At 30.3% G+C, this 21748-nt stretch overlaps 2 protein-coding genes across 2 annotated transcripts; one reads left to right on the plus strand and one right to left on the minus strand.

Annotated features, from left to right (window-relative positions):
* The first annotated feature begins 12988 nt into the window (after positions 1-12988).
* On the plus strand, positions 12989-16972 carry LOC114262787 (dnaJ protein ERDJ3B). The gene is made up of 10 exons (XM_028203190.2): positions 12989-13464; positions 13595-13743; positions 13879-14005; positions 14853-14964; positions 15189-15305; positions 15509-15595; positions 15860-15919; positions 16044-16121; positions 16401-16472; positions 16563-16972. The coding sequence occupies exons 1-10, from the start codon at positions 13394-13396 to the stop codon at positions 16719-16721; spliced, it is 1032 nt and encodes a 343-aa protein (XP_028058991.1). The 5' UTR covers positions 12989-13393; the 3' UTR covers positions 16722-16972.
* A 1076-nt stretch (positions 16973-18048) lies between these two features.
* On the minus strand, positions 18049-21527 carry LOC114262788 (transcription initiation factor TFIID subunit 13). The gene is made up of 6 exons (XM_028203191.2): positions 21293-21527; positions 20503-20633; positions 20358-20395; positions 19130-19189; positions 18889-18963; positions 18049-18414 (listed from the first exon to the last, which is right to left on the minus strand). Exons 2-6 carry the CDS (start codon positions 20603-20605, stop codon positions 18304-18306), a joined length of 387 nt encoding a protein of 128 aa, XP_028058992.2. The 5' UTR covers positions 20606-20633; positions 21293-21527; the 3' UTR covers positions 18049-18303.
* Between the last annotated feature and the right edge of the window lie 221 nt (positions 21528-21748).

Below are 21748 nucleotides of genomic sequence, written 5' to 3' on the forward strand. Positions count from 1 at the left end.
CGCCGCCATCTTTCGAATTAGTTCATCTTGTTCCTTTACGCGATCTTCCAGGGCTTGAGGATCAATCCTCCTCCGTTGCCTGTCGGGACTTTGAGAGTGACGAGGGCTGCTATTCCGCCTTCCCCTGCCACTCCTCCTGGAATTATGTTGTTGGGGCTCCAAGTCCGTCATGGGAGGGACAGCAGCTAATCCTTCACGCCTTGCGCCCCCTTCTGGAGTTAGTCCGTCGACGGCGGACTGCGGCAAGTCTTCAATGTGTGCCATTGAATGAGAAAAGGAGAAGCTTAGTCAAGAGGTTTTTGTTCTTGTCTGTTCTTCCCACAGACGGCGCCAATTGTACGGGGAGGAAATAATTCTCCTCGTATAATCCTGTTGACCAAGTCCACGCTCCTCCGTACGACGTCGCTTTGTCACCTGAAAACACAAATGTGAGCTAGCCGGCGGGTGTGTGCCGGAAACCTCTCCGATGCCTAAGTCAGTAAGCTTGACAAATAGACAAAGTTTTATGTTCTCAGAAAGAATTGTTCAATTACCTCCTCCAAGGTGATGCTTGTGAGCTTTTATAAGTTTCCCGTGGCACAATCCTAGTAGGACTTGTATTTCTCCATGCAGAGTCCTCATAGGATTCATTCTCCTAAGGATAATGCTTATCCTTTTACACCCTCCCCCACTGCTTAAACCAAGTGGGATGGTTTTCTTTATGGCCGAACTTCCATTTGACCGAAGTAAAATTGGCTATACCGAGCCACAGAGGGCCGAACTATCCTTAGCTCGGTCTTCTCCTCTAACTCCTTACTTCGGCTGCCCTGTTCAACCTTGGTGTGCTTAGATCAAACTTCCAAGTAACAAGTTCTGACCGACCTAACCATTGTAAGTCACGACCGGACTAATTCCGAAACCGGCCTTCCCAGAACATACTGTGACCGGACTAACTCTGAGACCGGCCTAACTCCGAGTTGCCTCTGGACCGGAGTAGCCTTATTCTTCCTTGGGCCGACGCAACTATCTCTTCTTGAGCCGGAGTAATCACACCTCCTTGGGCCGGAGTAACTTTGCCGGAGTAACCTTGCTCTCCTGGGCCGGAGTATCCTTTACAGCCTTTTTTACTCAGTCCTTCGCGTTTTGGGCCTCAAAGCCCAACTCGCAGCTCGGCCCAATTTTTCCCAAAAATTACCCTCTCAACAACCTAGAACTCATTTCAAAAACTAAACCAAACGAAACCAAAGAGTTATTAGATTATAATCAAAATAATGTAATAATTAATATCATAATAAATCATAACTGACACTATAATAACTCATAATCAAATATCGCAAAAACTATAACTGAGATGCATAGAATTTCCTTTTTTTCATATACTAAACAAATGTCTTTTGAGATCCACTCCGTCATATCATTCAATAAATATGAAATGAGTGTTGTTATTCAAATCTAAAAATAGATTCAATTTTCAAGCTTAATTGTTTATTTTTAAATTTTGAATTCTTGTTTTTTAAGAACTTGTAGTCCTTGTAGACTATAAAAATACCTGAAATGCAAATTTTTTGTACTTAAGACAAAATTTATTTTATTTTTTAAAAGTGATATCTTTTTAGCACTGGTTTTTTTTTTTTTTTTTTTTTTAGAGCAATTTTAGCACTGGTTAGACAGAGGCAGTCCAGTATTAAAAAGGTTTTTTTTTTTTTTTTTTCAAATGTTAGGTGAATAAGCTAAAACTAACAATTATATATAGCTTTTCAAATTATACATAATACAAAATTCAATGTAAATAAAACGACATAATCTATAGTACAATTAATAAAAAAAATGAAATTTGAATTACAATTCTTAAATTTTATAAGAGAAATTATTGTTCAATGAAAAATGGGGTGATTATTTATTAATGGTTAAAAGTCATATTCTACCTTTTAATTCATTTTTGGTCAAATCATCTCTCACATTTTTTATTCATTCTTCTTTTTAAAAAGTCAAAAAAAAAAAAAAATTAACCATTACCCCAAAATAGTCCTAAAGGGTGATAATCTTCTTATACGTAACTTTTTGCTATATTTTTTTTATATATATAAAGAATTACACCATCATGTATTTGTAATTATTTTTAATCATATGTATTGATTTATAATTTCCCCAATTTTATATACACACGTTAGCAAAATTATGCAATAAATAATTTTCACCAACAATGATTGGAAGAATTTGTAGAAATCTTACAGCAGAAAACAATATAACATACAACAGATAAACTCTTTTTTTTCCGATTCAGATACAACATATAAACTTAAAGGGTAAGAAAATATATATTTTACAATATATAATATGCTAACACGTCCGTCTACACGTCCGTCTTGCGTGTATAGAGAATCACAGATTAAAAATTAAAATGATTCCTCTGTATAGCGATATCATGAGAAGCACCTGTATCATGTAGTTTCACATCATACAAATTGAGAGGGGAGATTTGCACCGGACAGCATGGTCGAGCTACGGTAACGCGGGTTGCGATAAACCTCACGGTGCCGAGCTGCTTTCTCAATAGGCGCGGTTGTCCGGCCTATCGTGCACGATTGAGGTAGATTGACCGACCAGGCGTGGAGTATGGCCTGGCCGAGTTATGAGGCAGACATTCGGCCGGACGTGTAACCGAGCTAGTCGCAGTCCGGATTGAATCTAGGCCGAGAAGAGGACCAGCATGTTTCACCTTCAATTAACCCGGAGGAAGTTTGGACCGGGATGGTGGTAGGCGTACGCTCGACCGGATAGCTCGGGAGCTCGGTCGTGTTCTCTGTGGTTGTGATTTTCTCCAAGGAACAGGCCGGTTTTGGTATGCCTGTCGGGTGTGCCACTTGGGCCAATGGCGTGGGGGAGAGGAAATCTGCTCTAGGCACGCGTCAATACCGTTTGGCAGTTTTGCATGTACTGCATTGAGGATTTGGCCTTTATACGCGTAAGGTGGTAGGAGGCGAGCACTGCTACTTGTCCAGAGAAGGACAGCAGAGATAGTGTGCGCACAATCCTGAGGCTGCATAGCCAGCCTAGAAAAAGGAAGGGACTATGAACGTTAGAGGTAAGCAACTGGTGCGATCTGAAACACATTCTCTCTCTCTGTAACAGCCTTCTTCTTCCTCAAGTGATCTGACTTGATCGTCGGAGGGTCTATCTGGCAACCCACTACCGGGCAGCTCACCGTTTCTGTGTTGCCAGGTTAGACGTCGTCACGTGAAGCTTAAGTCCAAGAAATACGGAAAGCAGAGGATATTTCGCCCCCGTACACAAATGATTAGAAATAAAATATAAAAGTGATATTATATATTGGCAGTGGCTTTGGTCCAGTCCAAGATCGGATTAGACCGTGCTGTTGGGCCCGTAGAGGTCCCACCACGGGTCCTATTTTGATAATCCGAACCGTTCAATGTGTAGAACTCGTCGAGTCTTATATGCCTGTAAAAAATCACGTTGATCGGATATCAATAGCTATATGAACAAAACAGTTTTTTATCAACCGTTAATTGTTTCACCGTTCATTTTTTTTATACAAAACTGATTTGATCACATAGCTATTGATATCCGATCAACGTGATTTTTTACAGGCATGTAGTACTCGACGAGTTCTACACATTGAACGATTCGAATTATCAAAACAAGCCCAAAAAATGAACCCCATAAAATGAACTGGACAAGTTCAGTCTTGATATCAATTTGAGACAAGCTGAACCCTATATATTTATTAGTATGTGATATTATAGATTTTTGTACAACCATGTCTCTTAGCAAGTATACACGTTAAAATTAATTACTTTTCTATTGTATGACAATCTTTCCGCACAAAAATGGATCAAATCAAATGCTACGAACGAAGAGTAAATATTTGAAGTATATAACAGCTATATGTAAGGGTATCAGTAATTAATGAGTGATTTTTATGTTATGGTAGCGTTGACTACTTGGTTTTGGTTAGATTTGCAAGGTACAAGAAACGTTCATTTAATTTTCTTTATAATATTTTATTGACCAATAACATCAAATAAGATGAGGTCACAATTACTAAAACCCAATAATTTATATCTATTTTAATAAGTAAAGTGATGGCTCTGGTAGTGTTGATACATTTTTTGTTGGGTAAACTATATTAACACTCTTTAAGGTTTATATTTATTATAATTTTTTTTTTACTTTTTGAAAATTACATCTCCTTCTTTGAGGTTTAAAGTTTCATTACAGATTGCACCTTTCAACAATTTATTTTTTTTAAATACCAAAATTTTGCCCTCACTGGGTAAATTACATTGGCAACCCTCACATTTTCAAAATTATAATCCCCTCCCCAAGATTTAAAGTAGTATTACCAATTGTCTCCTCGATTAGTATTAGTTAAAAAAAATTAATTGAAAAAAAAATTTATCAAATTTTTAAATTTCTGTTTAAAAACCAACGTAAACTCATTTTTTGAATTTACGCTTTTTCTTCAAATTTACAAACTGAGACAACCATTTATAAACCAAAAAAATTAACAAACAAGTTTTTTTTGACAGTTTTTAATGTTTTTGTAATAAATTGAAAACTGAAAACGAAATGATTACCAAACAGGCCTCAAATGGTAAAAATGTCGTAAAATTAACAAATAATTAAATAAGTTACCAACGTAATAAATGACTTATCAAAAGATTCTTAGGCTATGTATGGTCTGATTTTTAGAATTTTTTTAAAAAAATTAAAAATTAATTTGATTAAGAAATAAAAAATAATTATCTTTTTTATATAATTTTTATCTTTCGAGTGTGTAAAAATAAACCTCAAGGGGTGTTAGCGTAATTTTTATTTTACATTGGTTTTTAAACAAAAATTTAAAAATTTGACTTACATATTTTTTTTTTCAAATCATTTTTTTCCAATTATTATTTTTTTTTCCAATGAATTTTTTTTTCAACTAATACTAACCAAAGGGGCAATTGACAATGCTACTTTAAACCTTGTAGAGGGAATTGTAATTTCTAAAATGTGAGGGGTGTCAATGTAATTTATCCAGTGAGGGAAAAATTGGTATTTAAAAAAATTAAATTGTTGGAGGGAGTAATCTGTAATGAAACTTTAAATCTCAAGGAGCGGGATGTAATTCCAAAAGGTGAAGAAAAAATTATAATAGATATAAAGCTCAAGGGGTGTCAATATAATTTACCTTTTTTTTTTTTTTAGAAAGTGTGGTGTTGACACATTTGTGTCTTATATTTTGAATTTTCTCAAAACATCCGTTATTGATATTTATATAAAAAAGAAGATACGGCTTGAAACCAAGAACATTAATTTCGCAAAGTAAGTCATCATCATTTGAACAATGCATAATATATGTACATATCTCCTTATCATTATTGTTATATCAAAAATGAGTGACACCACTAAGAAGATGAGCACTAATAATTTTAAAGTGGTGCGAGTCTCACATGATGGGATGTTTCGCTCTTGTTTTTTTTTTTTTTTTTTTTGAATTTCCACATCATTAGTGGTCCATTAATGCTCTTAAATTAGTGAGATGAATCATTGTTGATATGTAGTGTGCTATAAAACATAATACAGTATTCAATGTATACAAAATGGCAAACTTTTAGGGTGTGTTTGATTAGACGGATTAGATAAAGGAGAACTTGAATCTTGGGACTGTAAATCTCCGGGGCTATTTAGTTGGATTAGATGTGCATCCTGTGTTTGTTTTTTCATGAAATTAGATGTCTGAAAATGACTATTTTTAGTCAATCCAATGTTTGGTTGGACGGATTAGATAAGATAAATGAACAAAAAACTATTTTAACATTTTTCAATTGTTTACTAAGTAGTAGCAATATTAAACACATCTTTAATATTTTAATTATTTTTAACTAGATTAAATAAAATTTTATTATATTTTATTTTTTACACAATTAAATAAATTTATATTTTAACAATTAAATAAATAAAATATCAATAAAAATATATGTTATTTTTTTAATTAAAATTTTAAATAAATTTATTTTTAAAAATAATAATTAAACAATTAAATTAAATAAAACATCTATTAAAATTTAAATAATAAAATTAAATAAAATATAAACAAAATTTTAAAATAAAACATCAATAAAATATATATAAAAAATTATTTTTAAAAATTAAATAAATATAACATCAATAAAAAGTTAAACAAAATTATTTTATTTTTATATTGAGACATTTAAATTTTATTGAATTTTACTAGATATAATACATAATTAAATAGTTGAGGGTCAAAGTGGTCGTTCCACATTCTAATCCCAATAGTAAATAGTCCAATGAAAATTGTCTTATACCCTCCTAGGATAGTATAATCCCCCTATGGAGGATAAGGAGTTCGGCCGGACTCCATGACCGGCGGACTAAAAAAAAAATAACGCTGGATAATAAAGTTCTCCCGAATTACAATCCCAACAGAGGATAGTCCCCCTTTATCTCCCAATCAAACACACCCTTACAATTACTAAAAAATGAATTGCGAATAGTATAATCTTCAAATTATAATTTATGATCATGATTATTTTGCTCCATGAGTGAGGGGATTTGGACTAATTGTGGGAGAGGGCTATCTAGAGAGTGTCTGGTTATGGAAGGTTGTGATAGGATTAACACTCCAAACTGACTAGCAATCCCCCTTCTTGGTTGGACTAGTATAGCAGGAAAACATATGAGATTAAAAATCTAATGATAGGATTAATGGATTAAAATATAAAATAAAATGCATTAAAATATTTTTAATATTATTTTTTTTCAAATAATTTATTTGTGAAAGAAATATTTAACTTTTTTAATAAATACTATAAAAATATTATTTTTTTATATTTAGTGAATTTTTAAATAAATTTTAAATAAATTTTATTTATTTTTAATTGTCTCTAGACTAAGTGGACTTAAAAAGTATAAAAATAATAATAATTATAATATTAAAAAAATAGTAAAAATTTAAAAATATTAATTTTATATATTAATACTATTTATATTTGTATTAATCCAATGGTATATAAACAAACACTCTCTATCTTATATTTTTAACCTAATACCACAACACTTAATCTCATCGTACTCCTAATCTCTTTCATTCTATAAAGCCAAACAAACAAGACCTACTTGCTTGGTTCTATTTTTCAAAAAATACTTTTTTCAGAAAATTATATTATCTTATTTTTTGTATTTTTTTGTTTTTACTAATTTTTTATAATATTTTAAGCAATTTTTTTACTTTTTAGACACACCTAACATAAATACACCTAAAAAGTAAAAACAAATTGTAAAAAAAATCTTTTAAAAATTAACTAAATACCAAAAACATAAAAAAATACAAGAATTCAGTAAATTTTTTTATATTTTTATATATTTATTAATTTAAAAAAATATTTTTCACAAATTTTTTACTTTTTAGATACATCTAAGTAAGGTACATCTAAAAAAAAAAAAAATGTTTAAAATTTTAAAAATATTCACTAAAAACAAAAAAACACGAAAACTAAAAAACTCAATTTTTAAAAAATTTAATCCAAAAAACTTAAACCAAACACATTAACATATTAGCAAAATTTTGCAATGAAATAAGTTTCAACAACAATTACCTAAGAATTTCCAGAAATCTTGGAAAAGATAATATATTAAGCACTCGTTTGGAAAGTTGGGTTGGAGTAGGTTGGGATTAAAATAATTAATCAAAAAGGGTTTTTAACCCCCAAGGTCTATGGAAACTCCAATATCTCAATCTAAATTTTCTAAATTTTTTATTTAAAAAAAAAACTCAGTATTTATTAATTTGGTCAAAATCTCCTGATCAACATTTAAAATCCCCTCAAACAAATAATTATAGATACGATCCGTGTATAGTTATTAAAGTATCATTTTCAACTTCTCCCATACACTATAGTTAGTGATAAGATGTTAAATTATTTTTATAAAAAATCTTAAAAAACATAATTTATATATTAAAAAAATTCTAAAACAAATATAAATATCTATAATTATCCCGTGCATAACACGGGCGATATGCTAGTTATAAAAAGACAAAATAGACTTTTTAATCTAAGATTAAAAAATATCACATATAAACCATAATTGTTATATTTTTTCTCTTACAAAAGTTATCCTAAACGAAAATTTTTAATTCTAAACTAAAATAACTAAAAAATTAAAAAATCAACCTGCATCCAAAACAATACTTAATATAAAATAACAACATATAAATTTAATGTGCATGAAAATATATATTTATGTTGTGTTTGGTTGGGGGAATTAGGGAGAGATTTAGAAAGGGAAAGGTAAAAGGTATGTGAAACTAAGTGAAATATAGGTATATTTTATTCACATTTCACCTAATTTTTTTCTTTCTCTTTCTAAATCCCTCCTCAAATTCTCTAACCAAACACAACCTTAATATATGATCGGCTAACACTTAAAAATAGAAATTGTACACGAGTCTTGCGTGCTTAGAATAAAGTAAGGAATCAAACAACATGGCTAAATTAAAATTGAAAATGATTTCTCAGTGTGAAGAGATCTCCACAAGCGAGCCAAGGTTTTCTCCTTGTAGCCTCATACTTGTGCTCGTCTTTGCAGGCGTTCGGGTCTACTTTTAGGCCTAATTTTAATAATCCGAACCGTTTATATTTTATGATTTATTCAGTATATCATACCTGTAAAAAATCAAGTTGATCGGATATCAGAAAGCATATGTTCGGAAAACTGTTTATTAAATTCTTTAAAAAATAGTTTTTAGTTCAATTTTTCGAACACATACTTTCTGATATCCGATCAACTTGATTTTTTACAAGTATGATATACCGAATAAATCATAAAATATAAACGGTTCGAATTATCAAAATTAGGCCTAAAAGTAAACCCAAAAATCTACAAGGACGGGCGCAAGTACAAGAACGACAAGGAGAAGATCCTCATTCCTCCATAAGCACCTCTACCAACGTACTTTCATACACCAAAATAATAATAATGATCATCAGAGGATCTTCAATTATTCCATACGTGGTGTCATCAATTTTTTTCAAAAAATATTAGGAATTTTAAATATTTTATTGTCTTATATGAGTTGAAGACTTACAAAATGTATGGGACTCATATTATATGAGTTTCACATTCATATGAGACATTTAATAAAATATTTAGAATTTCTAACATTACTCATTTTTTTTTACAGTCATACTGCCTTATTTGTCACCAACATTCTCATTCCTCGCACTTTGAATAACACTGACGGTAAATGAATCTAGTCAAGTTTTAAAGAGACTCAATTTTTGTTCAAATCAACTCAATTAAATAAACAAATTAAGTTTAAATTTAAAAATAAAAAAAAATTGAATTAATACGAATTCTACAAATGAAAAAAACATAATATTATCAGCAAAATGTAAAAAAAATTCATATTATTAATAAGTTTCACTCCTCTAATATTTAAATTTGTATGTACACTAAAAATCAAACAAAGAAATTGAATATAAAACAGCAAAGAAATTTGAGACATTTAGGTTTCTTGATCTTGCTTCATTATAAGATGAGCTTACACGTTTGACTTGAATTTGTTGATTTAATATTTAGATTGAATTCAAACAAATTTTAAACACTGTTTATAAATAATAGAGTTTCCTTGCATCCCTAACTTAGAATTAATAGTCTAACAAAAAGTAACACTGGAGAAATGTTGATGATAATTTTAAAGATCACAAAAAATATGTTTATAATGGTTAGAAACCTCAATAATAGTAAGGCCTAGTTTGGGAAGACTAAATAAGTGCACTTTTTGACTTTTTATGAAATATGGGTTGAGTTTGGGTTTGGGTTGGGTTTGAAGTGATGTGTTAGAGAGGTGATGTGACTTAAATAAGATGATGTGACTTAAATAGAATAGTGACTTTTTGACTTTTTATCTTTTTTGCCTCATGCCAAATTTGGCCTAAGTGTAATTTATCCATATAAAGAAAATTTTAGAACTAATAACTCACGCCAACACTGTCTTGGTGGATCTCATCATCATAGCAATCCCTTAGCCTACTTGTGTCATTAAATCTAAGGGACTTACATATATATATATATATATATATATATATATATATATCATAATATGTAGATTTATTATTCAATAAATTATATGAGAATTAATAGTATTTTTTTCAAATATTACTAAAAAATGTCACTAATTATTAATTTTCAGTGATAATTTAAAAATTTTATCACAAAAAATGTCATTAGTTATAAGTTTTAGCGACAGTTTAAAAAAATCCTCATAAAAAAGTCATTAATTTTCAATTTTCAGCGGTAGTTTAAAAAAATTGCCACTAAAAAATGTTATTAATTGTAAATTTTAGCAACAATTTATAAAAAGTGATCAAAAAAATACTAATTGTCAATTTTTAACAATATATGTAAAAAATTATCATATAAAATTATTTTTAACGACGATTTTAGTAGAACTTATTTTCAATTAAACTTGGTAGAAATTAAATCTAATTATTAAGACCTATTGATAATTTATCATTAAATCTAGTACTAAGTAATAAATAGGTGCATATAAATATATACCAGTGGGTTTCATTGCCTACTAGTGTTATTAAACCTAAAAAATATAATTTTTTATTTTGATTTAAAAATATATATATTATGTGTTGCTGAAGTAGTAAGAGTATTGTCTGTTTTAAATTTGCCTGATCTATGTTGAGAGGACACTTTGTATGGGTAAGATCAATCGAGTTACGCATAAATTAATCTGGACATGGACATCCGGTCCTAAAAAAAAGATAAGAACCAATACTGCATTCATTGTGATAAATAAAGAATTCAAAATCAATGGTATATAAATAAACCACTACACATTGTCTTTTTTGGTTGCATCGATAGTGCATCGAAAAATTATATAATGATTTTGAAACAAGTAAATATGGTGTCTCAAATTAGTTTTCCTTGATTAAAATAGTGAATTTCGTCACTTTTATATTGATTTTTAATAAATAATTAGATAAGTATCCCATAGTAAATAATATAGAGTATTGTGCGAGGATCAGCAAATAACTTGTCTAATTTTACACTCACATAAAATGGACCACATGCTGTAAATGAGGGTCTACAAGCAATAATTAAGATTTTGAAATTCGCATAACACAAATATTGAATGGTCAATTTTCAACACCCCAACACAAAACTGTCATGCTGGGAACTCTATCTAGCCTGCAAGTCTATTTACCTTATAATTTTATACTATATTATATTTATTGTCTTACATGTCTCACTAAATAAGGCATATAATTAAGAATTGAGATAGGATAAGGCATATAATTAAGAATTGAGATAGGATGTTATTTTTTACAATTATTTTGATAAAAAAATATTAAAAATTTATCTACTTGAAGGAATTTAATAAATAATTTTGGTTATTATCACTCATGAGGTCACAGTATTTGATAAAGATGAATTATTCCTATTAAATTATTCCTATTCAAAATTTTTTATTTTTTTATTTTTCGTATTTTTTTTATTTTCACTGAATATTTTTAATATTTTAAGATTTTTTTATTATATATTTTTAGACACATTTATCATAAATACACTTAAAAAATATAATATTCATGAAAAAATATTTAAAAAATTTACTAAATACCAAAAATATAAAAATTTAATACATTTTAGTATTTTTGTGTATTTATTAATTTTTTAAATATTTTTTCACAAATATTTTACTCTTTAGATACATTTAAGTAAGGTGCATCTAAAAAAGTAAAAAAATTGCTTAAAATTTTAAAAATATTCACTAAAAATAAAAAAATACAAAAAATAAAAAAATTCAATTTAAAAAAAATTAAATTTAGAAAATTGAAACAAAACACACTGATTTGCACTCAAGTTAATTATAAAATGAACACAATTATCATTTGGATAAATTACACTTTGCTTTTTTATATTTAGCCACATTTTCACCTTGACTTTTACAGTTATTTTTTTATTTTTTCCTTTTCACTTTGACTCTTCATATTTCAAAAAATTTTCAATTTACTCTTAAAATTAATTTCTGTTAAAAATTAGATAAAAAATTAACACATTAACAATCACGTGACATAAAAATAGTTTATTAAATATATAACTTACATATTTAACATTAACTTAAATCTTAATATAATAATATTTTTTATATTATATTATAATATTTTTTGTCTAATTTTAAATAGAAATTAACTTTATAAATAAATTTTAAAAAAATAAAGGCAGGAAGAATTAAAGTGAAAAAAATAAATTTTAAAAATTAAAAAAAAAATCAAACATAAAGGCGGCAAAATAATTTGCCCTTATCATTTAGGCATGGTGTTTTGAGCAATGATCAAAAGCCAACTTTGATTAAAATAGTGGAAAAAATAAAAATAAAAATAAAAATTAAAGAATTATTTATTATTAGTTGAAAATGTGAATGTCACATTCAGTTGTTTGGTTTTAGTTTTCATAAAATATTTCTAAGAAAATTTTACTTTTTTACTTTTTATATTTTTTTGTTTTCAATGATTTTTTTTAATATTTTAAGTAATTTTTTTAATTTTTAGACACACCTAAAATAAATAGACTTAAAAAGTATAATATTTGTGAAAAAAATCTTTAAAAGATTCACTAAATAAAAAAAATAAAAAAAAATATATAAAATATAATATATTTTTTATATATTTATTAATTTTTTATAATATTTTTTTACAAATAATTTATTAGGGTTGGTTTGGGATGTCCTAAAAAAGTACACTTTTTGACTTATTGGTGGGTTTGGGTTGGGTTTGGGTTGGGTTGGATGTGATGTGTTAGAGAGGTGATGTGATTTAAATAAGATGATGTGACTTAAATAAGATAGTGACTTTTTAACTTTTTAACTTATTTAGTACATACCAAACTAGCCCTTATAACTAAATAAGGTGGCATCTTAAAAAACACTCAAAACATATTTATCATGACATTGTGGTTAAATTGGAATTTTATTTTTTTGTTTGGAGTCTAATCTTTTTTTAAATTTTTTGGGCCCTTTTTCGAAACGAATAAAAAGTCTACTTTGAGACGTGGTTGAAAGTGATTGGGTGGGGCAAAATCAAAGCTTTCGCTTATTGGTCAGTTTTGGCAAAAACACGTACTCGGTCGTTGATACTCCGCCGGTTCACTAGTGCACACGGTTCAGTATTATCGTTATGTATTAGAGAGAGAGAGAGAGAAATTGCACTAACGAATTGAAAACCATTCGTAAATTCTTTATCGTTCTCGTTGGGTCTGTGTGGTGTATTAGCATTTATCAAATCTGATTAATTACAAACCCTAGATTTTATTTTTAGTTACGGGAGGGAGGGGATCGAATATCTCCAAATCTGTATCTGTGCCGTAGTTTAGTTTTATGGCGCTTCGAAGATCAAAACTAATATTCTTACTATGCGTTTTATCGCACGCTCTCATTGCCATTGCAGGGTAAGCAAGCACTGATCGTCTCTTTCAATGTTGCTTGAATTATTATTATTATTATTATTATTATTGTATAGACAGACATGTTTGTGTGCTGTTGTGTTGTGTTGACAGAAGAGTAAGTGAATCATTTCAGGAAGAGCTATTATGATATTCTTCAAGTTCCAAGAGGTGCTTCTGATGAGCAGATTAAACGAGCTTATCGGAAGCTCGCATTGAAGTATCATCCTGATAAAAATCAGGGAAATGAAGAAGCTAACAAGAAATTTGCTGAGATGAGCAATGGTAGCTACCTAATACCACTCTGTTACATGTTCATGTGTTAGAGAAAGTTGAGTTAGAGTATATCCATATATATATATGTTTTTATTTATTTATTTATTTAGAGTGTTTTAATTGATTAATTTGATTAACTATCAGCTTATGAAGTGCTATCGGATAGTGAGAAGAGGAACATATACGATAAGTATGGTGAAGAAGGTCTGAAACAGCACGCCGCCAGTGGTGGCGGTGGAGGCGGAATGAATATTCAAGACATATTTAGGAAGTGAGTTTCCTTTACGCTGTGTTTGATTGAGGGATTTGGGAAAGGATTTAGAAAAGGAAAGAGAAAAGGTAGGTAAAATAGGATTAAAATATACTTATATTTCACTTAATTTCACACATTTTTTTCCTTTCTATTTCCAAATCCATTCATAAATCCCTCAACCAACACAGCATTAATCTTCTATATATTTGGAATGTTTGTCACTTTCTATATATATATATATATATTTGGAAGTTAGCAAATGCTGAATTTCAAATTTACTTTCCATGAAAGTGAGAATTGGATAACTAGCATACATAATGCCTGTCTAATATAAGATATTAATAGTACTTTAAAAAGAAAAAATATAAAATTTAAAGAAACAATATATATCATTGTGGCTATACGAGTTGATAGTGGAAATTTTTGTATTGGGGGCCATGTTGTAATCTCAATCTGTTTAGGTTAGGTTACAGAAGTTCCTGTAAAATGTTTTCCTCATTTACTTAGCATGATCTGTTATCCTTGTAGCAGTCTGTTATGTTCAGATACCACTATTTGGCATTACTTATTTTCCTTAATCTTAGCACATGTTAGATGAATCATCTTGTGAAAATAATTGTGGAACCCTTTTACGTAGAGTGGTCATTGAAGCCTCATGATAGTAATTCTCCAAAATGTATCGCTAAAAGTTTTCCTAATGACCCCATATACTGTTGTCCATACCTCGGCGTTGTGAATCTACCAAATCATCATACTTGAATTGGTGCTTGTTGCTCTTCTTTATAGTAGAAATGACATCTATTTTTCGTGTGGAAAGTTTGGTTCAACATTTTGTCATTGTTGACGAGACAAATTTCTTTGCCAGTTTTTTTGGTGGAGGTCCAATGGAAGAGGAAGAGAAAATTGTGAAAGGTGATGATGTAATTGTTGAATTAGATGCTACATTGGAGGATTTGTACATGGGAGGATCATTGAAGGTAAGGGATATATGCTTATTTCTTGAATTTGTGAAAAAATATATAATTTATTTCCAATACTTCACAATTATTTGCTTTTGTTATGTTTTATGAGGTATCTGTCTTGTTTAATCTTTGTTGAAGCAACCCTGATCTCTCATTGTACTTGAGATTTTCCTTTGTTACTTCTCTATTGGGTGGTTGTTTGTTCATTTAAGTGACGTATTATTATGTGGATTCATTAGGTTTGGAGGGAGAAAAACATTATAAAGTTAGCCCCGGGCAAGAGACGCTGTAATTGTCGAAATGAGGTCTACCACAGGCAAGTCGGTCCAGGAATGTTCCAGCAGATGACAGAGCAGGTTTGTGCCTTTTAACAATCTTGCAAGTATGAACACTATATTTTTATTTTAGTTTCTTGTTTTTGGTTTGAAGATACCTTTGTTTTGTGTGATAATTAGATCCAATCATTGAGCAACTCTTGTTATGTCTTGTCATTCGTTTTGTTCTGCACGTTGATGCTATTGCTATGCTTATTAAATTCTCTAATTATTTGGTCTTTCAGGTCTGCGAACAATGCCCAAATGTGAAATATGAAAGAGAGGGGAACTTCATCACTGTTGATATTGAGAAGGGAATGCAAGATGGACAAGTAATGCTTCTATATATGTTCTTTCTATGTCTTCGTGCAAAACATTATAATACTCAATGTGAAGATGAACAAAAATTGGTAGACAATAACGATAATTCTGAAGGCATTATTTCCACCCCAGAAACTATAAATAGTAGTTTCCTTGTATTCATAATACTATCTCATGCTAAATTTTAAAAGGTAACCAAATAAAATTTTTTAACTTTGCTACCTCTCTTCCTCTTCTCCTCTTCCAGAATAGTACTAATACTGATCTTTTTACAGGAGGTGGTTTTCTATGAAGATGGTGAGCCTATAATAGATGGTGAAGCTGGAGATCTAAGGGTAATATCTTCATCCTTGGCTTTGTAACAAAACTACTAACTTAAATCATATCATTTTGTGTTTGGGGGGCGGGGAGGGATGATGTATAAATCATATACTAACAGTAACTATTGTATTTGTGCAGTTCCGAATTCACACAGCACCGCATGATCACTTCAGAAGGGAAGGCAATGATTTGCACACAACTGTTACTATCACACTGGTAACTAACTTTTTTTTGGACCTAATTCTCGTGTTAATATATTATACCATACTATGAATTGACAACATAGACATATGCTTGCATTTCAGCATCATTCAAGTGAATATACGTTTTCTTTACTTGAGTGGTGGAGTTTTATATGTGATACGGTGTTAGTAGACTATTAAAGCTAATTATTGATTGGTCAGTTTTGATCGAAAATATATTTGTTTTTACTTTTTCTTTCCATGAAGTGTTGGATCTCTAGTAACTCATTCAAAAAATTCTATTTCCCTTCAGGGGCAAGCACTTGTCGGTTTTGAAAAAACCATTAAACATCTCGATGATCATCTAGTAGACATCAGTTCAAAGGTGAGCATGAATTGTTCTCTAAGGCAACCTTTTATTGATTGAAATGAATTGCAACAACTATATCCTTAAATATTTGTTTTCAATGATCAGGGAATTACCAAACCAAAAGATATCAAAAAGTTTAAAGGTGAAGGCATGCCATTGCACTTTAGCACAAAGAAGGGTGATTTGTATGTTACATTTGAGATTCTTTTCCCGACTACACTAACAGAGGACCAGAAGACACAGATCAAGACAATTCTCAATTAGGGGTATAGAACTAAACATTTTTTTCTTGGGTACTAAGATGTTCACTTGTAACATTGACAAGGTCCATACAGAAGATTCAAGGCACACTGCTTTTTCTTTTTTCCTCATTTTGTCTAATGAGTAGCAGTACACATTCTACCAAGGATATCCTTGTTGGGACTTCCTATCTGCACACTATTTTTGTCTATTTAAGGTATAGCTTTGTCAAATAAGTATATTTCTATCTTTTATTGATTGGTCCTTATTGTGAACGAGTGTAGCTGCTGCAAGTATTACTGATTGTTTTGAGAATAGACTATTTTAGTAATTTATTGACTAAAATATGAGATGAAAAAAATTAAAATATTTGAAATAAATTTTTGACTACTTATGAAAAAGACATGTAAAAAATAGAGAGAAAATAAGATTGTTTTTGGAACGATTTTCAAACTATGATTCTACCCCCACATTGTAATATGATGCTTGGATAGGATGTTCCAATCACATTTCCACAACATATAGAAAACTCTGTGTGAAGCGATTTTCATAATTTTTTTTTTTGAAATTTGGCCTAACCAGTCGTCTCACTGGTCGTCCGGCCTTTTGACCGGAACAGTGAAATTTTTATTTTATTTTTTTGCAATTGACATGTTAATTTTTATATATTCGAAAAAAAAATTTCCAAATTTTTTAAAATTTTTTTGTGCTTTAATAGAATTTTGAGTTATATGTTTGATTATGATTTGTAAATTTTTGTATAAAATATCATATGTTATATCAAAAATTTTCCACTCAATTCAAAACTCTTTCACCAAACAAAATTTTCACACTCAAATCATAATTTCAAAACTCACAAACTCAAAATACAACTCCTACTCTCAAATCATATTTAGAAAGTTATACCAAACACAGTCTAAAAATCTTTCAACTTTTTATAATTTATGTCTTTTTAACTATTATCCAAACTTTTGCGTGGAAAACTTCAAAACACTCATTGAATTTCTCTAAACATACTCATTGAATTTCTCATTACATTCACTAAATGTACGGTAATCTTTGTTGTAATTGAATGCGTGGTAATCTTTGTTCATATATTTTATGCAGAAATTATTGTACATTAATGAAAATATGGGCGTGGTGAGATTTAAAAGGGAAAAATGGGGGGGAAAAAAAAATTTGATCAGAGGTGTGATGGAAAATTTTTAATCGAGTGTTTTAAAGTTCTTTGCATGGTAATGCAAGTTGAACATGGTTGCCCGTACGCAAACAAATAATGAAACATGTTGGTAAAAACAGGTGTGGAGGAAGATGAACCTGATCACTCATGAGCACGAGCAAATACTGATCGTGGGGGATAGAATTCCATTGAATAAGCACGGATGTTAAGTGCTTCACCAAGCTACAGAAAATTACCGTTACAAATAAGTGGTGCAAGATATAAAGAGACCTAAGAATAACGGTTCAACTTCTACCTGGTAAGAAGGCAAGCCAAGATCAGTTGTTCAACATGCGTAACTCAAATTAAAATTTACCAACATCCACTTGTATTAGTTGAGGAAAATTATTTACACTGAGATGCAAAAACCTATTTATGCTTTCCTTATCACTCAATTGTTGCCAGCTTCTCTTCATCTACCTCAAAAGCCTTCCTTGCTTGTTTCAGCTCCTCATTCATAGACAACAGTTCTGAACAGCGATTAAGCTTTGGCAGGTCCTACAAGGTCAAAAGATTGATATGGTATTAGGCCCAATCTATGAGATCAACAATTAGATACAGTCACATGAGTATCATGATAGCTTAAATGTCAACTCCCCTAAAGCAAGAAAAGGCCAAGTAACGTCCTCATCAGGGCATAAGCAATGGAGATTGACTTCTCGGAGGCTCTATTATTTCTAATTTTTAAATTTTGCGGCAAGGAAAAAAAAAAAAAAACAAACCACATACAGGTAAGAGTAAAGATGGCAACCGATTAAGCAAAAAAAAACAAAAAACAAATGAAGCAACCATATCAAGACTTTCCACAGAACAATGATGAAAAGCAAATCACCATGGTCACCCGTTTAACTTTATCTTTGATTGTGACAAGTTGACAGCACATCAGATCATCAACAATAATTGTCATTTGACCAAGTTTACATGTGAAAAAAACGAGTAAAAAAAAAGAAACAGAGCAAGGAAGAAAAGTACCTTCCGTATTAAGAACGTAAAGTCATCAATTAGAAGCTTTCCCCTTTTTGATGCAGTATCTTGAGCTTTATGCACCTGCAGAAAAGTCATATTCTTAAATGTTCAATTTCTCTTAAATGAAATATTCCAGTATGCTACCAACCAAGCATTAGTGAGGAAAGAAGGGGAGATATGGAGTTTGAAGTCCTTTACTATGAATTGCCAGCAATTCATGAAGTAGACACAAGTAATCCCAGCTTACCATATCAGTTACATACTCCACAACAATGTCCTCCACCAGTGCCACAGTTTCTGGAAGTGGCTGTCAGCACAGCACAATAAATTAATAAATAAATTTATTGCTATGGTGGTAAGCCTTTAATACAAGAAAGTAGTGAATTTTTCAAAATGAACACGAGTGCATCCAACTATTTATTAGGGGTACCATCACAAAAAAAAAAAAAAACTATTTATTAGGGGAAAGCAAAAAAGTTTCCAAAAAGAAAAGGAAGCCATTTTCCAATTCACTATATCATCCAAAAATCTTATTCAAAACTGACAACATCTTCTGCAAGCCATACCACAAAATACTACTTTTATTCTGATACAATCTTCCCCAAGTACAATAGTAGAATTAATAAAATGAGCAACATCTTTCCATCTCTGAGCAAGCTAAATTGGAAAATAGAATGACAGAGAAAGAAATGAAAATGGTGATCAGATCCCAATCAGCTACAAATTCTAGAATCAGATTGATGTTAAGGTCAAATAAAAAAATATATATATATCCTCTCTCTCTCTCTCTCTCCCTCCCTCCCTCCCTCCCTCCCTCCCTCCCTCCCTCCCTTCATTCTTCGAGAGAGAAAGACACAGAGAATAGATGATTGCTAATAATGCAGAAAACTGCAGCCTAAAAATTGAAAATCCACAATACTTCTTATCTTGCTTCTCCTGCTCCCTATATGCCCAACTGTCATTTGTCCGTACACACTTATCATGAATCTTCATAAAATCTTTGTCAAACACAAAAAAAATAGATTTTGTTCCATTTTAAGATAGAATGTTACAACTGTATAATACTAGTCCAACTAAGGCATACCGTCACTGGCACTAGCACTGGTACCGCTGAACACAACAGAAGAGAAGATCATTGTTAAAGTCCTGCTCACAACATAATATATCTCCCCTGAGATCTTATATGGAAGACGAAATGCTTATCCAACAAAGGACTCTTGAAAACAATTACTGCTATGCTAATGAGAGATGCGGAACCAAACACTAAATTTATACTAGAAGGCAGCACAATCATAACAACATTGCACAAAGCATGAAAAAAATTTGTTGATTAAAAATTGTCAATAGTTGCATCAGCATTAGCAAGAAAAACACCAAATCCTTGTCCTGTGTTTGTTAAATTTTAATAACAATAAGATGAGAAACTCAAATTATATATATATATATATATATATGAGATAGAGAGTCATACTTACATTGGGATCATCTCCAAAACCATACATCATGTGCTGCACTGTTACAACCCACAAAGAGAGAGAGCGAGCGAGGAGATTAAACGGCATAAGTTAAAACTTCTTAAATCAAAGCTTTTTAAAATGCATCAAAGATGTAAGAGCTCACAATCTTTCTGAAAAACTCCTCGCTTGCGCTTAAATGTAGATTCCGATGGCTGGGATGATCCAGCTCTCGCTTTTGAAGAGGGTCCTGCGGAAGAATTATTCATCTTCTCAGCCCAATAGCTTCCCTCTAATCTGTTGCCAAAAATATGGGACTCATAGATTAATTAGAAAGGAAATTATTTGCTCTTTGCACTGTTTGGTTTTGTTCTATTAAATTTACCTTACCCCGAAAAAGAAAGGAAAAGATAAATGCAAAAAGATCATATATTTTTCAAAACAAACTAATGAGCCAGTCACCTTGTTAAAATTTTTAATTTCTCTGCCGTTCCTAAACAAATATAACATTTGACTAAACACAAATCACAGCCAGATTCAAGAATCAGAAGTGAAGAACAAAAGTTCAACAATTGTTCCAACAGACTTTTTTTTTTTTTTTTAATATATATAATCGAATGAAATTATTGGGAAACAAACAAGAAGATTGAAGTGTCAGATTCCATTGCAGTCAAATTACTCATTCAAGAACTCTGACTGATCACAACTCTTGAGAAAGATTAAACTAATTTTAAGAAGTATTGGTAAACATCGAATGGGCTATACAATCTAATCCATGCATATATAATAATTCCTGATCTCGATTTAGGAAATAAATACACACTACTTTTTTTTATAATTTTATAGTTATATTCTTGTTCGAATTAACAAACTAGTCTAGTGTATAACAAAAAAAACAATAAACAGAGGGATAAGTCACACAAGTCACAAAAGTGAAGCAGAGAAAGAGAAGTTACAGAGATATATTTGTTTGTTGAACTGTCTTTGGCTACTCTACTACTCGCACAAACAGAGACACAAGAACAAGGTTTCGCTGGTCTCCTCTTTTCGTCTTCGGATTCCAAGTTGTTCTCGAACTTATCTATCAAATCATGCCCTAACTTCTTCAATTTATATTTTTATTTAAACCGCCCGGTTCATTCGAACCGTCAAATTGTTCTAATTGCATCTCTCTGAAATTTATGCATTAATGATTTGGGTACCACTTAAATAAGTTATTTATTAGCTTATTTGATATAAGTTATCATATTATTGTTTTATTATTTTATACATTTTTTTATAACAAATAATAAATTTTTTAAGAATAAATTATAAATACATTTCTTGATATTTGCTTATAATATAGATTACTTTTTGTAGTTTGAAAAATTATAAATATCTTATTATTAGAATTTTTTTATTTAACAAAATTA

The sequence above is a fragment of the Camellia sinensis genome, chromosome 14 (assembly GCF_055761805.1).
Source record: "Camellia sinensis isolate YWXY chromosome 14, ASM5576180v1, whole genome shotgun sequence".
Taxonomy (NCBI): Eukaryota; Viridiplantae; Streptophyta; class Magnoliopsida; order Ericales; family Theaceae; genus Camellia; species Camellia sinensis.

Coding starts and splice junctions, on each gene's coding strand:
- LOC114262787 (XM_028203190.2), top strand. CDS start 13,394: ATGGCGCTTCGAAGATCAAAACTAATATTCTTACTATGCGTTTTATCG. Junction 14,006..14,852: donor ATTCAAGACATATTTAGGAA/GTGAGTTTCCTT, acceptor TTTCTTTGCCAG/TTTTTTTGGTGGAGGTCCAA. Junction 15,596..15,859: donor AGGGAATGCAAGATGGACAA/GTAATGCTTCTA, acceptor ATCTTTTTACAG/GAGGTGGTTTTCTATGAAGA.
- LOC114262788 (XM_028203191.2), bottom strand. CDS start 20,605: ATGAATAATTCTTCCGCAGGACCCTCTTCAAAAGCGAGAGCTGGATCA. Junction 20,396..20,502: donor AGGAGTTTTTCAGAAAGATT/GTGAGCTCTTAC, acceptor GGGTTGTAACAG/TGCAGCACATGATGTATGGT. Junction 18,964..19,129: donor TGGAGTATGTAACTGATATG/GTAAGCTGGGAT, acceptor ACTTTTCTGCAG/GTGCATAAAGCTCAAGATAC.